We start from the raw sequence: 21,421 nt of genomic DNA on the forward strand, positions 1-21,421 counted from the left end.
GTTTGGAAGACGGCAATATTGTTTTATAAATATCTCCGCCATGCTTCCATGATTTGATTTCAAATTTTCGTACTTATGGGGTTCATAGATACACAAAAACGAAAGTTTGTTTTGCATAATTCGAACCATTTTAATGTCAAATACGTCCACCTCGCCGTGACGTTATGACTAATCGGACTGCAAAACCCCGTGAACAGAGGCATCCAGAACTGCATACAAGCTGTCGCCAGATTACATGAACCTTATGATTTGATACGTTGCCATTATTTATCATGAGTATCCAACATTTATTAGTCAGAAATGTTGAAATTCATCACAGTACCCCGTTAAATTTTTCTTTCATTAAAAGATTAATTGCAAAATTGTCATGAGACTGAGTTAGGGCTTTTTTTTTTTAACTCCTTAAATCAAGTAACTTTTTTAAGAAATAGGTGCAATCGATAAATCGCAATTGTGAATCAGTTCTCATCATTCATTGAAAAAAAGCTGTCTAAAAGATTAATCTCCCCAAAACGTCACATCTCTACCAGACACTCACCAGTTCAGAATCACTAATCCTTTCAGTTTTATTTTTTTGTTTACATGCACCTTTTGGTGAATTCTTCAGAAAAATCATCATTTACCTGTTTTTTCATTGACATTTTAATGGCTCTGAATCAATAACATACTGCAAAGTGTTTCTTTTGCCACCACAAGGCCTGTCAACAGACATTTTTCAGTGCACTGCATAGCTAACTCCAACCAGCTGTTTTCTTAGCCCTTAAGACTGGCAGCCTGACATGTTTGAAAGTGTGGATGAACTTTAGTCTTCCGCTAATCTAATGTCCCACAGAGCCGTCAGTTCATATCAAACGATAAATCCCTGAGGTGGCTTCCACTGTAGGCGAAAGCCTTTTAATAGCTTCTGTTACACAAATAGTAACATTCCTTATATAGTTATGGCCAAGAGTGTTCATTTACTCACCTGCAGAGAGAAGGCAGGTCTTTATTTGCATACATGCATTTTTGTGGTTCATATTTTTTTTCCCACAGAATACTACTTCTACAAATACATTGTATGAAAATAAATAGTGGCATTTATTTACCTAAATGTAGGGATGTCACGGTATAGAACATTTCCTATCACGGTTATTGTGACCAAAATGATCACAGTCATCATTATTCTTGCGGTATTTTTAATTGTGCTGAAAAAAATTCAAAAGTGCTTATACTGAAATAATTTAACCAAGTTTTATTTAAAAAAAACATAAAAACATTCAAAATGATTTCCTTTGTAGAAGAAACATTACTGCAGATAACGGTGTTTCATGTACCTTAAGTAGAAATTGAAGCATTATGAACAAGTAATATGGCAGAAACAAAATCATAACATTGATAAAAAATAATGTAGATGTAAAAGTTATGCAAGAATGCAACTTATGGACATGAGATGAACAAATAAAAACAAACTGTAAGAATTTTACAAGATAGCACCTGATGGCCGTAAACCGTAACTGCACTTTTTGTCCATGTAATCCAGGGGCGCTCACCCTTTTTCTGCAGGTGAGCTACTTTTCAATTGACCAAGTCGAGGAGATCTACCTCATTCCTGTTTATAATTTATATTTATTTATTTATGAAAGAGACATTTTTGTTAACAAGTTAATGGTGTTTAATGATAATACAAGCATGTTTAACACACATAGATTCCTTTCTTTCATGAAGACAAGAATATAAGTTGGTGTATTTGATTCTGATGACTTGCATTGATTGGAATTAGACAGTGGTGCTGATAACGTCCGCATTTTCAAATGGAGGAAAAAAAAGTCCTCCTTTCTGTCCAATACCACATGAAAGTGGTTGGATTTGGCATCTCATTTGTCCAACTTGCATACTCGTTTTTAAACACTTTGTTATGAGAGTAGCATATGTGTGTGGCCCTTTAATGTCTGGCAGCAGGTGAGTGACGTCAGTGAGTGTGCGGGTGGGCAAGCAAGTGAGAAAGCGGTCGCTGAGGGCGGGGGAGAAATACATTGGCATCAAACTCCGTAGCTTGCTAGCTTGTGCACGCTAGCTTTCTGAGACTCTTATTTTGTTAGCACAGGCAGGATGAAACAGGTCTTTTATGGTGAAGACAGGAACTGTGCAGTCGGTCTTTAGAGTTTTGACAGTAGGTATGGAGTCTCTAGAAATAAAATGTGTTTCTCTGCGTCCGCCCTGTTAGTGATTTTTTTTTAAAATATGAGCTCGCAGCAGCCAGCGTCATCTCACAAGATCCTCGGGTGCCGAGAATGTCAAACAACTGACGAAAGTGAAGTCTTGGTATGATTGATGATTGCTCATTTTTATGAATATTTTTTAATGCTTGGCTTGAGATCGACTGACACACCCTCCGAGATCGACCAGTCGATCGCGATCGACGTAATGCCCACCCCTGATGTAATCTATAAGTGGGCAATTTTTTTGAGTCAGTGGCCAGATCGGCCGGTAAAAATGTCTGGGGCCCGGTGTTTGTATGTGCTATTTTTATCTATGTTATGGACAAAAATAGTGTTAATATATGAGATCTAGTCTTACACAGGACTGCACGATTATTAATCACGATATTCATTATGTTAGGTCAAACAGTGTTGAAGTGGGGTACGAATGCGAGGCCATCATGTAATTTGTAATGTCCAATAAAAAGGCTATGGGTTAACGCTATCCATATGTTTTTGTGTTTTTGTTCATTATCAGTAGTATCAACTTTTTCTTATTACATGATGCCTTTATCGCTATTTTTAAGTTTTGATAGTTTTTTTTAATAAGTTATGTAAATTTTGTGTACATTAACATGTACTACATGTATGTACCGTATTTTTCGGACTATAAATCGCAGTTTTTTTATACTAAGGAGCGACTTATGTGTGAAATTATTAACACATTACTGTAAAATATCAAATAATATTATTTAGCTCATTCACGTAAGAGACTAGATGTATAAGATTTCATCGGATTTATCGATTAGGACTGACAGATTGTTTGGTAAACGTATAGCATGTCCTATGTGTTATAGTTATTTGAATGACTCTTACCATACATAATATGTTACGTTAACATACCAGGCACCTCCTCAGTTGGTTATTTATGCGTCATATAACGTACACTTATTCAGCCTGTTGTTCACTATTCTTCATTTATTTTAAATTGCCTTTCAAATGTCTATTCTTGGTGTTGGGTTTTATCAAATAAATTTCCCCCAAAAATGCGACTTATACTCCAGTGCGACTTATACATGTTTTTTTCCTTCTTTATTATGCATTTTCGGCAGGTGTGACTTATACTCCAAAAAATACGGTACATATACATGGTGTATCGGGACGGATCCATTAGGCGTTTGAGCAGAAATATCGTATAGGAATTAAACATAAAATATTAACAAAATGCTTTGTTTTAAGAATGGTTTTGTGACATTTGTGACATTAAAAACGGCCCCACAAGTTATGTAGTACATGGTGTTTATTTTTTAATATCAGTAAAAACCACAGAGCAGTTTGGCTAACGAAGATAAAGTCATACACAAGCTTTGTTCTTCTCCAACATCATGTGGTTCAGTGTAAGTTTGGCAAAAAAAAAAAAATGAAATGGAAGTCGTACCTCACATATCTAAGACACAATCTTCCTGTCTCCCTGACAACCCAGGGGGTTAATACTTTACCATATGTGTTCAATTCGATACATGAGAAAACATTTGAGCTAGTATCGATGTTATTGGATCACTGACAAAGTTAGCATTTAAATAAAGGACAGGTGACCATCCTTGTAAAAAAACAGCAATACTTTGTAAACAAGTTGTGGCAACGTTCTGTACAGATTGCCAACTGCATGTTTTTCCTTACATCATTAACTGTCAAAGCAGATGAGGGAAGGACGCTGTGTTGCACTTCCAAAATGAAATAAACTCCAAATATTTTTCTCCTCCATGGTATACTTTTTGTGTGGGGCAACTTAGACCTACACAAACTTTAAGTCTGCGTCTGTCTCTAATATTGTCCAGACTCTACGGAAGAAAAAGCAAGCGAAATGAAGTAAAATGAAGCGATCAACTTCGTACAAGGGGTAACATCTCTGGAGTAAATCTAATTTTTTGTGACTAAATGTGAGATTTTATTTTAGGCCACATCGCCCAGGCCTACATTGTTGCATGGGTCCATGTTTATGTGCCGGATATCAAAATGACATTTGTTCTGCCAAATCTGCTTTGGATTATTTTGCTTGCACATAAATTGTAATATGAAGGCAAACTTTTTAATATTATTTATCATTATAAAAATCCCCTTAAAGGGGAACATTATCACAATTTCAAAAGGGTTAAAAACAATAAAAATCAGTTCCCAGTGGCTTGTTGTATTTTTTTAAGTTTTTTTCAAAATGTTACCGGTCTCGGAATATCCCTAAATAAAGCTTTAAAGTGCCTTATTTTCGTCTCTCTGCGAAGACACTGGCCATTTCCCTGTGACGTCACACAGTGCTGCCAATGTAAACAAACAATGGGAATACCACAGCAAGATATAGTGATATTAGTTTGGATTCAAACTCGGATTTCAGCGACTTAAGCGATTCAACAGATTACACATGTATTGAAACAGATGGTTGGAGTATGAAAATATTGAAGAAGAAACTGAAGCTATTGAGCAAATAGCTATTGACGCTATTCATAGCCTTAGCATGACCGAATAGCTGTGTTAGCATCGCCGGTAAAATGTGCGGACCAAACGATCAGGACTTTCGCATCTTTTGACACTGGAGCAACTTAAATCCGCATTAAATGTGGGTGGAAGGAAACGTAATATAGTTGCAAATGCATCTACAGGTTATCCATACATCTCTGTGCCATGTCTGCTTTAGCACCGCCGGTAAATAGCATGTTAGCATCGATTAGCGTAGCATGTTAGCATCGATTAGCTGGCAGTCAAAATCAACAAAACTCACCTTTGTGATTTCGTTGACTATCGTTGCAAATGCATCTGCAGGTTATCCATACATCTCTGTGCCATGTCTGCCTTAGCATCGACGGTAAAATGTGGAGACACTTTGGCACATTCAATGGGGGTCTGGCGGCAGACACTTTCGCATCTTCGGGCCAGTGGTGCAACTTGAATCCCTCCCTGTTAGTGTTGATACACCCTCCCACAACACACCGTCGAGGCATGATGTCTCCAAGGTTCCAAAAAATAGTCAAAAAAACGGAAAATAACGGAGCTGAGACCCGGTGTTTGTAATGTGTTGAAAATGAAAATGGTGGGTGTGTTACCTCGGCGACGTCACAATCTGACGTCATCGCTTCCAACGCGATAAACAGAAAGGCGTTTAATTCGCCAAAATTCTTTTTTCTGCACCATGAAGGTATATATTGACACTTACATAGGTCTGGTGATAATGTTCCCCTTTAACGAACACCTATCCATATGCATTTAAGTAGGGATCTAACCCTTAACGGTATAATGACAAACCGCAGTAAAATTCCAGACTGTTAGTAATGCCGTTTGAATTTTTAATGATCGAAAAACTGTCATTTATTAATGCATTTTAGGCAACGCCGCGCACTTCACCATTTTGGCTTGACAAAACGTGGCGAGACCATGCTCTGAGGCACGTCCGGCGCGTCCTTGAGCAAGACACTTCACGCTTGCTCCTGATGGGTCGTGGTTAGGGCCTTGCATGGCTGCTCCCGCCATCAGTGTTTGAATGTGTGTATGATTGTGGAAGGAAATAGTGTCAAAGTGCTTTGAGTACCTTTTAAGGTAGAAAAGCGCTATGAAAGTATAATTAATTTACAATTTTTTTATATCATCTTCAACAAAAAATTGTCTATAAAACTTATTTACCCCCAGGCCTGCAACAGGAACACAAATTTCCAGTAAAATACATGTAAAAAATGTAAGAGCATGTAAGAAACTTTTTTGGTTAGCAATGGAGTTCAAATGATCTCAACACTCAGTCTGTTTGAACTGTAACCTCTATTAACCAAGGAAACTACTGTTAGTTCCTTTTTTTTTCACGAGGGAAATCAGGCAGACGTCTATTTCGGGAAAGACGGTTATTTGTCTTAAGTGAACGACTAAATACGGATATCGGGAAATTATTAAGGCCATAAGTCTTGTCCATTGCGTCTTATGATGGAAGCCTGCGTCATTTTGTCCACTCTGTTTGTTTTTTCAGACAGTTCAATTCGTACAGGGAATCTTTGTGGAAAAATATGACCCAACAATAGAAGACTCCTACAGAAAGGTGAGTGCGAGGGAAAGGCGCGGCGGTTTGATTGCTAGCAGCTGCTCTGTATGTTCACGTCATGTTGTTTTGCTCTCGTCGTCTCCAGTGTGCCGTCACGCCCTTTGTCCTTCAACTTCTTGTCTGCTTTTCTTTCCCTCTGTCTCAGTGCTATCATTCCTAAAACTTTTGACCTCTGACAGTGTTTCTTTTATCATATGCAGAGTGGAAACTATAACGAAGCCTGCAATTACCGGCTGTGCGTATGCATGTTTGATAAGCCATCTGTTATTTCCCCTTACAGCAAGTGGAGGTAGACGGGCAGCAATGTATGCTTGAAATACTCGACACAGCCGGCACAGTAAGTGGCCTGCATGCCGTTGACATTTCTACACCTGATTTTAGCAATCAATCTGAAAATGTGTGAATCGTAATAGCTTGTTTACTAGGGGTGTAACACTACACAAAAATTTCGGTTCGGTACGTACCTCGGTTTAGAAGTCACGGTTCAGTTCATTTTCGGTACAGTAAGAAAACAACAAAATATAAATTTTTTGGTTATTTATTTACCAAATTTGTAAACAATGGCTTTATCCTTTTAACTTTGGGAACACTATAATAATTCTGCCCACGTTAATCCACATTAAACTGCCTCAATTTTTTGCTCAGATTAAATAAAATAACAAAACTTTTCTTCTACATATAAAAAGTGCAACATTAAACAGTTTCAAGTCAACTCATCATGGTTAATTTCTCACAGAATTTGGGAAGCCTGTAGTTGATTTTAATGATGTAAATGTTATATTTTTTTCAACATGTAATAGCAGAGACCCTGCCATTCAAAGCTTTTCTGTCTGTAAAAACACACACACACACACTGCAAAATGAGCTAACGTTACGCTAAAAGCTAATTAGCAGTCACCTCAAGCCAGAACTGCGAGCGAGCTGAGCTGCAGTTTAAGTTTCTAGAAGGTCAACGGGCTCATAGTGATGTTAGTTGTAGTTGACTGGGAGGTGTTTATCATCATTTGGGGAGGGTACACTGCCTTATGCTCACCTACTAAACACCTATCTGCTCGACGCTGAAGCATTTACTACATGTGCTCTGAATACGCACTGCTGATTGGCTGTTACCGCTATATATGTAACCAATCAGATGGTTGTGTGGGTGGGACAATGCTGGGTGTCGAGACAGAGGCAGAAGAAGCAAAGTAGCTTGTTAAGACTTTAGCTTAGAAACTCGTTCGGTACACCTCGTACTGAACCGAAACGGTTCAATACAAATACCCGATATATAATACATTTGTTTCATGGCCCCAGGGTAAAAGTTGCTGTCAACGATATCTTCACGACTTGATATAAAGTTTTCCAAATATTGATTCTCGCTAGCCATGGCCTTTCACTACGATGGTTTCAGTAGCTTTGTAAACAGACGCTGAGTCCTTTGACACCTGCTGTTGAAAATAATTCACAGTTTCCAAGTAAAAAAATTTTGAGAAAATCCCAGATGGGACATAATCACACCTTTGGTCGTCTCCTTTTTAATTCTGTCCATCCTTAGGAGTAGTCAACCGCTGGTTTGCTAAGTGAAGTCTCACAGCCGGAAGATTTTGAGCCGTCCAGGTCTTTTGAATAATCCAACGCGGGTTGGAACAAATCAAAAGCCACTGGACGCTCCCGGAATGTTGCGTTGTCATACATCAGTTGGCTTGATGGTGAACGAACAGACCGATAAGTGCTGATAATCCACCCACACCGCTTGTAGCAATGGAAAAACCTGACCCATCAATTCCTGGGCACAACACGGCTCACTTTATCAGCTGTGACTACTTTACAAGCAATGTTCCACAGTGGAAATGTGGCTGGACTCATGGCTTGTTCTTCCCCCGTGCTTTCTGTTTAGGAGCAGTTCACGGCAATGAGGGACTTGTACATGAAGAACGGCCAAGGCTTTGCCCTGGTTTACTCCATCACAGCACAGTCTACATTTAATGACCTCCAGGACCTGAGAGAACAGATTCTACGAGTAAAGGACACCGAGGATGTAAGTGTACGCTCGCCGCATGTGCTCATTGTTTTGATTCCACATCATGTTTGAAAGGCTCAGAGACCAGAGAGTACATAGATTATAGTCCCCCTCCCACCTGCTGCTTCCATGTTCACAGCCGCCTACATTGTTCAGTTTCTATGGTGACCATTCATTGCCAAAATCCGGGCATTTTAGGCAGAGCAATTACAAATTTGTATTAGATTAACACAATGGAGGCGGTGTTCCAGTCCACCAGTGTGTGTGTGCCCGCGCGTGTACTAAAACAATGAGAGGGCACATAGTGCACGCCCGGAGTGAATTGGTTCGATCCCTGTTAAAACGCCAAAGCTCTAACGAGTAATTGTTATCAAAAGACATTTAGCAAATGATCTCATTATTGTTAGTCTTCCCACTCTTTGGTATGTGTGCAACACAGTGAGGCCCTTTTTAGAATAAATCTGTTTTTCTGGTACTGCAGATATCACGTCAGCAGGATCAAGGATGCCCTCTTTTGGACATCCTTGCAGGGGAACGAATGTCACTCGTTTTTTTCTGTTTCTTTCCTCCACCTCTATAAAACCATACTTTGTGGTTAACAATGTTCCTCTCTGTCCAACTTGTACTTTTATTTTCAGCTAGTGCTTGTTTCAATGTTTCCCCCTTCTCCTGCTACACTTCATGGCCAGACCTAGTTGCCTCACTGTGGTCTGGCACTCTTGTGTGAATGATTGGACCGGAGAGCAGGATGTGCAAAGGAAGTCTGAGTTCAATAAAGCCACACTTCGCTATGAGGTTGTGGTGTATTTGTATTTTTTTTTTTAATTATAAGTAGTTCCTGTGGTTAGGAAGCCATGGTCGTTCTTAGGCTTGCTCTGATTGCAAGATTTAAGGTGAGGAGTTGATATGCTCTCACAAGAGTTTCCTCTTCTTTTTTTCTGAATGCAGTGGAACCTCAAAATTCTTACAATTTGGGTTTGAATCTTCCTCTAAAGTTGATATTCTGGATTTTCAATAAAAGGACCACAACTATGGAACATTCTACCTGACACTTTAAAAAGTATACCCACACTTGTCACTTTCAAAAAACCAACACAATTGTGGCTAGTTGAGCAACATTTGTGTTCCCATATTTAGGTTTTACTGATTTTTACTAATTGGTTTTTATCTAGTCTGCACTTTGTCTGTGTTATTATTATTATTATTATTATTATTATTATTATTGTTGGCTTTTATCTAGTTTGCACTTTGTCTGCATTATTACAATTATCATTATCATCGACTCCTCTTTGCCTTATTCTTTTTATTTTCCTATTTTTAATGATGTTAGATCTGTGTTGTTGATGGGGACAAGTGTTGTAAAATAGCTTTGGCTACAAACACTATCATGCATACATTGGATAACTGTTTCAGATATTTATGTTTCTGTATCTGTCCCTATTTCAAATAAACCTTTATATATATGTGGACCTGGCTAGGCCATGAGTTTGACACCTGGGATCGAAGGATACGTTGTTTAGCTGTGGTTATATAAGTGCACCAGTGTTGGCAAAGAGGAAAGGTGATGATTCAAGATTCTTTCTTTTTCAATTCAGCATGTTTTCAAGACACACAGAGCATCAAAATTACGTTTTCCTTTTTCTACAATGTGATCACTACATAGTTAGTATATAACAATAACCAATGTGCATTTAAAGTATGTATAATATGTGAACAGAAAACAATAGTGCAAACAATATGAAGTGGAAAATGTCAGATGAGGTAGGATTAATTTATAATTCTAAGGCATAATGTACATGTTGCCAATGAATGTAGTCCACAGTGTCCAGTTTACGGGGGCAGAGGACTGTGAGAAAAGGGGTTTGTTTGAGGGTCATGTGATGACCAGGTGGGTGTAGTCAAAATTTCTAGTTGTGGTGGGAGGTGAGTGGGAGTAAGGCTAAGAGGGTGTTTAGCATCCTGACAGCCTGATGGATCAAAATGTCTCTCAGCCTGCTGGTCCTGGCTCGCATGCTCCTTACCCCTTATCCACTAGATGCAGAACGGTGTCGCCATGGCAGTTGACGTTTTCCGTTTATATTCAAGTCAGAGTGTCCGTTTCCACTGTGTGTGGACTGTATGCGAACAGTGCCGCCATGCTGGTGCTGTACGGCATCTCTGCGCTAAATATGCACAAAGGTTCTATGTTTGCCAGACGTGGCAACATGGCAGATCAATTAAGCTTAAATCTACTTGTGTTGGACAGGAAGTCATGCACACACACAAAGTAAATTATCCAATTTTACTTTCAAAATAAAATTTTCAAGGCATATCATATTTTACACTTTAAATTGTCCTAATTGTCGGGGTGGCTCTGAAGTCAATTTCTAAAGGTTTTCAGACATAGTTTCACCTCATTAACACAAATGCATAGCGACATGCTAATTTTGGCGGTCCAAAATCAAAGAATCATATTACAGGCATATCTTGGTGTCTTTTGGCATATACCAGCAGATGCAGGGGAGTTGTTTGCAGGATTTGAATAAGATGTGTTTGTACAAAGCTGATGTTACTGCTGTGTTGTTGCTTGTGACAAAGACACAAATAAAGTTGCCTTTCTTCAAGGTAAAACTGTCATCTTTTTTACAAGACAAGTCTATTATGCGTATTGATGGACGGCAAAGCTCGAGACGTACCGCTGTGTTGCCATTCAGCAGCCGTCGCGTGCAGGATCTCAAAAGGCAGGACGTTCATTTGCTTCTGCTCTTATGTAAGGATACAATAAAGTGCTTGTGGTCCGATTTTATAACAACTCCCTTTAATTGATTACGCACGGATTCGCGAGATCTCGATAAAGACGGTGCTATTTTGCTGCACGGGGCAGCTGCAACAGTCCGCATCAAAAACAGTGGTTGGGATTGGTAGATGGTGGAAACGTTCCATGGCAGCGCCGTTCAGCAGCCATTACCCATCCAGTGGAAATCTGGGATTAGCCTCCTTCCAGGTGGCAGGGGACTGAAGAGTCAGGCGTGTGTTGTAAATGTCCTGGAGAGAGACGAGAGAGGTGCCAACTGTCTTCATGGTTGCTTTCACTATGCACTGCAGGGCCGTTTACTCGGCAGCGGTGCAGCCTCCGTATCACACAGTGATGCAGTTTGATAGGAGGCTCTCTGTGGTGCTACGGTCGAAAGAGAGCGCATTATGGGGACTGGGGCTTTGGCTTCCCTGAGATTGCGAAATAAATAAAGCTAGGCTTTCTTGGCCACTGATATGGTGTTGGTGTTCCAGTAGAGGTCCTCAGTAATATGCACGCTCACGAACTTTGTGCTGCTCACTTTTCCACAGCATGATAGTTACTAGAGTTTGCTAGGTGTTGACTGTCGTGAAGTCCACACTCAATCTCTTTTTTGTCTTTGCCCCGATGAGAGTGAGATTTCAGTCGCTGCGCCACATGGCCTAAGAACCATAGAACTGCGAATGAGATTGGTTGTGATTTTTAGGGAAGTGATACACCGGTCGCTGTCTGGCTGCCCAGTCGGGCTGCAACTAACAAATTGTTTGTTGATTGTCAACTAGTCGTCGACTATCTTGACGATTATTCGACTAATCGGATTATGAAATGAAGACAAATTCCACCTAGTAGCCATCATCTTTTAAATTCAGCTTGAGATTTTTAGGCATGAATTCACTAACAATAAGGATGACTATCTCATTCATAAATATTTTTTATTCTCTCAACTGTTCTGCTTAGTGTAGTTTTTTAATATCAGCATAATATTGAACTATCATTTGGCTAAAATAATGGTGAAATCTATTTTTCACACGTCCTCTCACTGTTGTTGGCCAGCCGGTTAACAAACTATCTTACTGAGGAAAGTTGCAGACCACATGGTCGACAAGCATTCACTTTTAATGCTCCCACAACACAGACGTACTGCCATTAAAAGCAATGTCTGCTCTGTGTTAAATGTTGCCATACTTTTGATATTTTTATCCGTGGTGTTGTTGCCAGTGGTCACAGCCATTTTTCTCTTTCTGTTGGTCACTTGCTAATGTTTGTTTCCCTCTATAAAAACATTGGTGATGACAGCACCAACTATCATTGACAAATGAATTTGTTGGCGTCAAATTTCATTGTGGATTTTTGTCGACAATGTTAATTAATTATTGCTCGGTACAATATATTCTTGACAAATTAATTTGTTGGCGTCAAAATTCATTATGGATTTTTGTCGACAATGTTAATGAATCATTGCTCGTTGAAATAGTCAACAATATTAGTAATATAAAACTTCCCAGAATTTGTTAAAGGTATTCTGCACGTCCGTCACTTGTCAACAAAGTTGAGTATGTGTACAGGATTTATTGTTTTTACAGTGGCTAATGTTTTTTTACACTTGTATGCCAGTTAAGATACAAGTTGTATCTTAAATGTTTAAGGTTTGGCAGCATGAATTTGTGGTAAAAACCTGATTTTAAGCTTTTACTATTCTACATTAACTGTTTTTCTGTCCACTTCGTCACATCCAGTCTCGGCCCCAATGGTGAATCAAACATTTTTTTAACCCTGCTCTGGCCTTGACATCTGTTTAACTTTTCCCCCTCGACAAGGAATGCTATTCGACTGTTTTCTTTTTCATCAGCATTCGTATTTGCAGAATGCTTTTAAAGGTCCTCGAGGATCTGGAGTGCACGTTCCCGGCTGCCGCTGCTGCAGCTGTTTTCACTCTTCGCGCGCCATTAAAGGGTCAAGCTGGCAAAATGTACATTAATCTGGCTAAACTCAGTTACAAGTCTTCAATGGGCGTCCTTGGGAGGTTTTGGTGGTGCTGTGTTGAAGCGTGGAGTTTTTGGGGCATATTGTTTTGAGGTTAGAACACCGACATGCTTGTGGACGGCCCTCAATCCAACCAAATTTCTACCGCGCTCAGTTACCAGACTTTTAATGACTCCATGATGAGCACAGCGTGGGCAAATGAAACTAAGCGAGCAGCCAGCAGTGCATCAACAGCAGACTTCCCGAGCTTTCTTCCACATGTCGTCACTTTTCCGGACCATCTCTGTCTGCTTCGTGTGTTTAGGATGGCAAGTCTGTGTGACTCACTGCTGTTGTCTGTTCAATCAGGTCACGGTTCCCCTGAAATCCAATCTTTCGAATATGCCACTGTGGGCGGGATAGGACCTGCCTGTAGCATGTTAGCACGTCGTGGTCTTGCAGTGGGCTGCTGACTGTCAACATTTTTCCTTCTCAGCACAAGCTCCATCCTTCCACTCCTCTCACTATCCGTTTATCGCAGCTTGGCTCAAAGTTTGTGTTAGCAGGGCATACCACGGTTCTCCCAGAGACCCCCTGGGAGAAATGTGGTTGAGCAGTCCAGTCCGAGCGGCTTGTTTGGATATCAAACATCAAGCAGCAACCTCTGTGGTGGGGTTAATACAAACATCCCAGTTTCCTGTCGCCTGCCCTGCAGCCAGAAGGGAAAACGGATAATAGACCCTGGTGGATTTTGTCGTACACCTCCTTTACATTTTCTTGCAAATTCCCTCTAAAGAGGTGGAGCTGCAGCAAGCTAGCACATGTCTGGATGATCCCACATGTCTTGTAAATATCCAGTTTTTCCGGATTACAGGGAGGAAAGGCAGGAATCCCCTTGCAGGGATGTACTTTTCACAAGCCCACCACAAAATATGTATTACTGGTGCTTATTAGGGAATGTTTCAATATTTCCAAGAAATGTCATTCAGACACACAGTCCCACACTGCAGTGTGTGGCACAGGGTGTCCATATCATAGAATCCAGCTGAAATATTTGCAAACATTCAGGAAGGAAAGCGATGTTATCCCGGGACCTGGGGCGGGGTCCCACCATGACTTCCTGCGGGCAGGCGAGCTCTTCAGATAGCCGCTCAGGAAACAGCAGGCAGGATGAGACGCATCCAGACACCCCGACAGAGCTGTAGGCTCTTTTTTTTTAATTTTTTTTAAGAGTTCTGTTTATTCCAGGAAATCATAGCAGTGGGTACAAAAGGAGAAGTGGGCGTTTTTCTGAAACCTTCTTCACTCGCCTGGCTGGAAGTGACAATTCCGCACCACAAGTAGCAGCCATCATGTATGCCATCGTTATGTAACCTAAATGAGCTGAATGCCTTCCCTGAGGGGATGTATTGATCCATTTGGGTTGTCCTTGTGGCTGTCATGTTGAAGCTTTACCAATAGACTGTAACCGTTCATCTCAATTGGTGGAATTGCGCAACGTTTCCTCATTGGCTTGTGCTGCTGTGCCTAATAAAGTGGGATGTTTATGTACATAAACTGCAAATAGGATGTGGCGTATCTCAGAGAGGACAACCGTTCAGTTTTTACTTTAGTGAGGATTAATAGTGCATGACAGAGTGTAGAGGCAAAGCTCCCTTTGACCACATTCATTACATATTAAATTAAGTATATTGCACAACACAAAAGTGAGACAACACATTTTTAATTGCGCAAAGGCACAAACTGCTCAGCCTTCATTAATACCGCTGATGCGTTTATTAACAGGCATGAGTCTCACACTAAAAGCTGAGTAGCGCAGCCAACATTTTTAGATGCACACTGAGTTAGATAACGCTGCTGGATGCCGATCACTCATGACCAGGGGTCTCAATCTCAATTTACCTGGGGGCCACTGGACTCAGAGTCTGGGTGAGGCTGGGCCGCAAGAAAAGATTTCTTAAAAATAAAATTGCATACTCCTCAGCATGTCTAGTTGTATAATGACGTTTCAAATTGTATCCCTTGTGCACCGCAACTTTATCCGTCGGGGTGCCACTGTGCTCAACAAAGCAATATTGCATCTCCCACTTTTCCTGGAATTGTCTTTGCTCATCACTAACCTTTCTCTTCACTGCAAGCTTTGAAAAAGACATGTTTGGGGTTGTGGAATATATTTGTATTTAGCCGACGCACAGAGAATAATGTAATTACCGCAATGTGTGTCGTTCCGCTTTCCCTCCCTACTGCAGCATACAGTATATGTAGTGTTCACCGTGTGAGGCAATGCAAATTAAACAATAAAAAAAAAAGAACGGTTTGATTTGGTCCGGGCTATCGGGGACTGTTATTACTGACGGACAGGTGTCGTGGTGTGACTGCAGCCTGGCACGTAAGAAAACCCTCGTCTCCATGGCAACGTTTCTGTCGCTTTCACTCATTTGCCGCTTTTCCACTAACGCTGCGGCAGGCAACCCAGAACGTTGAAAGAGCCATTTTGGACCCAAAGAACAAAAATTGTCTCTGTCTGGAGCCAACGGGGGGGGGGGGCATATACCACACCGTGATTGGTAGATTACTTCAGCTCCGCACACAACGCTGTCAGGCGCCATTCATATAAAACTCGCGGGCAGCACTAACATTAAACTTTCATATTAAGGTGGGGGCCGTAAGATAACGTCTCGCGGGCCGCTATTGGCCTGCGGGCCGTGTGTCTGAGACCCCTGCTCATGATACTTCAAATCAGCTACTGCCATCTTTTAGAGTTCATAAAAAGTATGAGGTTTCAGGGGGTTTCCTACATCCACACCTGTATATGCAAATCTTTATTGACCTTGTTGTTAGTTACTTTATTTACTAGAAGCATTAATTGTGTCTTACCAAATCAGGATGCAGGAAGACTAATATTTGAAGGACAAGGATGCCATCTGTATATGCATGCCAGTGGGCCACCTGCTGTTTTAATTATCAACATAACTTTGTTTTTCATACCGTAACTACAAAGGTATCTATGCAAGTCAATGATAGCAGTCAAAAGGAAGAACATCTACCGTCTCCTCGTCAGTCAACTTTTTTAAAAATAGTTTAGTTTTCCCTCTCCATAAAGCCGGGGTAGGGAACCTATGGCTCTAGAGCAGTGGTTCTTAACCTTGTTGGAGGTACCGAACCCCACCAGTTTCATATGAGCATTCGCCGAACCCTTCTTTAGTGAAAAATATTTTTCTTTTTTTCAAATTCAAGACAAAGTTATGTGTGTTTTTTACTGGTGCACACAATGAACCGTGCATGAACATCACCTTGTTCAAAGAACAAAACCAACACAGTGCATGATTTCACAAGTAATTACACACCTGCAAATCAGATGGAACATTAGAGGGAACATTGTTTGGGGGTATCCATAATACGCTGATAGAGAGAAGTTTTTATTTACACAATGAGTCTGGTAGTGTCTTGACCTCTGCGGCGGATGCTCCGCCGAACCCCTGAGGCTGACTCACCAAACCCCTAGGGTTCGATCGAACCCAGGTTAAGAACCACTGCTCTAGAGCCGGATGTGGCTCTTTTGATGACTGCATCTGGCTCTCAGATAAATCTTAAGTGACATTACTTAACAGGATAAGTAATTAATAATTCCGATGGTAATCGCAGTGTTAAAAATATTAAACATTCTCATGCATTTTAACCCATCCATCCGTTTTCTACTGCACCTGTTCAACAAGTATTTTATTTATTATTAGTTCTGCTTCAAAATAACAATGTTATTAAAAAGAATGACAGACTTATCCATCCATTTTCTACCGCTTGTCCCTTTTGGGGTCGCTGGCGCCTACCTCAGCTGCATTCGGGCGGTAGGCGGGGTACACCCTGGACAAGTTGCCACCTCATCGCAGGGCAAACACAGTTAGACAGACAACATTCACACTCACATTCACACACTAGAGACAATTTTATCGTTGCCAATCAACCTATCCCCTTATTGTACTCTAAAAATGTTGGTCTTACTTAAAAATGCATGCATTTAGTTTTATTCAGTGTTAAAAAAAATATTATATGGCACACACTAGAGCCAATTTTAGTGTTGCCAATCAACCTATCCCCTTATTATACTCAAAATGTTGGTCTTACTTAAAATTGCATGCATTTAGTTGTATTCAGTGTTAAAAAAAATATCATTTGGCTCTTACGGAAATACATTTTTAAATATTTGGCTTTCTTGGCTCTCTCAGCCAAAAAAGTTCCCGACCCCTCTCCATAAAGTAACATTTTCGCATGTATGTTTTTGTATACGTACTAAATGTTATTACGTTGTTTCCTCAGGTGCCGATGATCCTGGTGGGCAACAAGTGCGACTTGGAGGATGAGCGTGTGGTGGGCAAGGAGCAGGGCCAGAACTTGGCCAGACAGTGGAATCACTGTGCCTTTTTAGAGTCCTCTGCTAAGTCAAAGATCAACGTCCTCGATGTGCGTTAATAACACACTTCATTTCATTATAATGATGTTCATTTTTTGTGTGGAAGCTAACTCTTCTTCCCTTGAACCACTGCAGCCACAAGGGTAACAAATTGTCAACACCTGCTGGTAATGTTGCAATTTTGAATGCCAAAAAACCCATATTGCTCCAACCTAAACGGGACCCGCACTTTTTGGGGAATTTTGCATATCATTCACTATCATTATAAGAGACAATAAGACAAAAGGTTTCTTTTTTTGCTTTTTAACGTGTAAAAATCGTCTCGCTCTGGGTGGCTAGCAATGCAGCTAATGGAAGCAAAAACGTCAACAATACTTTCGTAACCTGTATAATAACCAAACCGTAGCATTATTGTTATTGTAAGAGCAAACACTGAGGAACTGTTGTTCTATCGTGGTAACACATCGACGTGCTACCGTATTAGCCGTAGAAGCTAACTACAAAAAGGGAGAAGCTAGCTTCTACATCAGCACAAAATGCGTTTGAGTTTGTAATGTGCCAACTCCGTGCAAAAGGACAATAACCATACACCTACTCTGTGGCCTAATGGTTAGAGTGTCCACCCTGAGATGGATAGATAGTACTTTATTGATTCCTTCAGGAAAGTTCCTTCAGGAAAATTAAAAAACGGTTGGCTGTGAGTTCAAACCCCGGCCGAGTCATACCAAAGACTATAAAAAGGTAATGGGTCCCCATTACCTCCCTGCTTGGCACTCAACATCAAGGGTTGGAATTGGGGCTTAAATCACCAAAAATGATTTCCGAGCGTGGCACCGCTGCTGTCCACTGCTCCCCTCACATCCCAGGGGATGAACAAGGGTATGGGTCAAATGCAGAGGACCAATTTCATCACACCTAGTGTGTGTGTCTGTGTGTGTGTGAGACAATCATTGGTATTTTAACTTTAATTTAACTTTTTTTAACCTGTACTGACTGAAAAACATTAACAATCACGTTACAGTATCTGTAAAGTAATAACCCAAATTCCAGGAAAAGTGCAGTTCCCCCTCCGCTTTTCCAAAAATATGCGAGCTTGGTGTTTTTAAATACTTAGTTGTTGATATGCTATTAATTTGCATTAGCGATTTTACATGGTAATTTCAACACCTTCAAAGTTGTTAATAAAAACTACAACTAAGATGCACATTACAATCAGACAGCTGGTGCACAATAAGTACAATACTTACAGTATTAACACATTTTAGGGCTTAACAGACCCCAAAGGCTGTCACTGAACTGACACCCACCATAAACTATACACTATTGCCATCTAACGTCTTGGAGTTGCAACTGCAAGTTTGTGTCGTACTTGCAAATGAAGCTCAGAAATGTAATAAAACAACTGGACAGCAGTTATCACGATCACAATTTTTTAATGTTTCAATGACAGTTTAGATTTTTATCATCAAAAACAACACACACAAAAATACCAGTATCGATTCCCAGGGGAATCAGTTCAAATGTTAACGTTACCAATCCCTACTGACAAGCAAAATATGGCCGCCACCAAGCAAAATGACTGGGCCAACGAATTGTCCATTTATCATTCTGTAATAATAATAAATTTTATTTGTAAAAAAAAAAAAAAAAAAAAGCACTTTACGTGGAGCAAACAACCTCAAAGTGCCACAGTGTAAAAAAATAGTAATAATAAAAATAAATAAAATATAAAACTATAAACAGCCCAATAGCTAGAACCAGCATGCATGTCTTTAAAAAGGTTTTTTTTTAAAGAAAGGTTTTTAAGCCTTTTTTAAAAGCATCCACAGTCTGAGGTGCCCTCAGGTGGTCAGGGAGAGCGTTCCACAGACTGGGAGCAGCAGAGCAGAAAGCCCGGTCTCCCATAGTTTGTAGTTTTGTTGGAGGAGGTTAACCTGTTTGGAGCAGAGTTGTCGTGTGGAGGATTTGGGGGTGTAATGATTGTAAATATATGAGGACATCTGTATGACATGCCACAAATGTCATTTAATTTAAAAAAATATCAGTTGTTGAGCTTTGGATTTTCTCTATGTGCTTTTTACTTTTTTTATTTTCTTTCTCTCAGATCTTCTATGACCTGGTCAGACAGATAAATAGGAAAACGCCAGTGGAAAAGAAAAAGGCAAAAAAGAAATCCAACTGTGTGCTGCTTTAAAGACGCTCCCTTTCCTTCAGCCTCTGCAGCAGCTCTGAGCCAGGTGTGTGTCCTCGTGGTTTTTGCCCTAAATCTCACAAACGTCACATTCATCAGTTTGAATGATGACGTCCTGGCTTACACTAATCACAAGTTACATGTTAGTTTGCACTATTTCATTGCTGCAACCGTGTTTTTCACTGTGAAAGGGCTCCCTCTCCAGGCAGCAATGGGTACAACATGTACTGTCATAGACCCTGTTAATGTAGAAGCTGATAGTGCAGTTTTTTTTTATCTAAACTGGGGAAAACCTATTAAAAATAAGTTTGATTACAATGGTGACCTCTTTTAAAAAGTGGTAGTTGTGATGTCAAATGCATCTGGATCCTGACTCAACCTTCTAAAGTGTCAATGGCTTCCATTTGCATGCATTTTGGCATCTGGATGACACAATGAGTAACTGCAAAGGCTGGATTCAAATGAGAAGTCACCGAGTCGTGCCAATGACTCCTATGAGGAAATCCTCACTTGTCCTCAGCTCGTTTGCTCAAACTTACCAACTTCCCATCCCTTCATGTAAGAGGGCGGAGCATGAAAGCCAGACTTTTTGATATTAACCCAGGATTAGTAAAACAGACAGTAGCATTGTGCCCGGCTCAGACAACTTGGCGGCCTCCAACCACTCGCTCAGTTTCCCCTCTGGTCCGAATCCCCCACCGTGTGTGTGTGAGAGAGTTCACACGCTGGCCAGGCCAGGTGACCTGACACTAATGGGATTACGTCCTAACTGTGCCTGCGCTCACACACTGGCACCTTCACCCCGAAAGAAGGCCAGACAGAAGGTTACATGTCCATGGTCATGTTGATGCCACTGCAGAGCTGGAGTTTGTAGTGTACACACGATATTGCATCATCAGTGTGTCACTTATGTCCTCGTTCCCAGGGCACCGTGACCTCGAGTCTCCAGTTTGACAGCTCACATTAAACATGAGGAGTCATGCACGCACCCTAGAAACTCAGCCAAAACTAACTTTTTGTTTTTAGAAGCTTGTTTTTTGGTATCAGACATCAGAATGTGCACATTTAACCTCATACTTATTGTTTTGAAACATGTTTTAGGCAGTCCTCTGCTTTCCATTACAATCTTCAAAGCCTATCTGGATAAAATGTCTCTATGGTCAGTAGTCACAGCGTCACCTGTTTCTTCAGCATGCAAAGATGTTTGTTTAAAATGTTTATTCAATAAATGTATTAGGGTCACACAGAAAATGAGTAGTGGCAGAATAAAGTGTTTATAAATACAAAATAATGTTTAACCCTAATAAAGTTCAATTTTACAACAGTAAAATTAATCGTACATATTTTTTTCCCCAAAGATTATTACATTTGCAATGTTCTAAGAATAAATGTATACAATTGATTTTTTTAAAATCATAAATTATAAATGGAATTATTGATTTAAAACATTTAATTATGTTATAAATTTATATACTTTTTAAAATCATCTATTTTTGATAAACTGAAAACAACTACCAACACAATCTAGAAACTACAAACGATACTATTACAATTCTTTGTTTTTTACATTTTTGATCTATTTGAAAGATGACATCTAATTTGCATTTTTCATATATTTTTTTTAATTTATCAATTTAAGTTTTCTATTTATGTATTTATATATTTTAAAATTGTCTATCTACAAACAACAACCAACAAAATCTACAAACTATCAGTATTACCATTACACATTCTTTGTTTTTGTTTTACTTGTGTGATTGGCCATGACATTGAGGGGACAAAAACTAATAAGAAAACCAATTTATTCAGCTTTTTTTGTCGCTTCTTTTTAAT

General features: G+C 40.0%; 1 protein-coding gene across 3 annotated transcripts in view; it reads left to right on the forward strand.

The window, feature by feature from the left end:
- Positions 1–21,421, forward strand: part of LOC133544142 (ras-related protein Rap-1A-like) — a 61,259-nt gene that overhangs the window by 37,683 nt on the left and 2,155 nt on the right. For all 3 annotated transcript variants that reach the window (XM_061889230.1, XM_061889248.1, XM_061889239.1), the window contains exons 3-7: positions 6,181–6,249; positions 6,533–6,589; positions 8,132–8,272; positions 17,304–17,447; positions 19,502–19,634. In XM_061889230.1, the coding sequence (XP_061745214.1) occupies positions 6,181–6,249; positions 6,533–6,589; positions 8,132–8,272; positions 17,304–17,447; positions 19,502–19,591 (501 nt within the window). In that variant the 3' untranslated portion in view covers positions 19,592–19,634. The remainder of the gene's footprint in view (positions 1–6,180; positions 6,250–6,532; positions 6,590–8,131; positions 8,273–17,303; positions 17,448–19,501; positions 19,635–21,421) is intronic.

Source organism: Nerophis ophidion, linkage group LG02 (genome assembly GCF_033978795.1).
Source record: "Nerophis ophidion isolate RoL-2023_Sa linkage group LG02, RoL_Noph_v1.0, whole genome shotgun sequence".
Classification (NCBI taxonomy): Eukaryota; Metazoa; Chordata; class Actinopteri; order Syngnathiformes; family Syngnathidae; genus Nerophis; species Nerophis ophidion.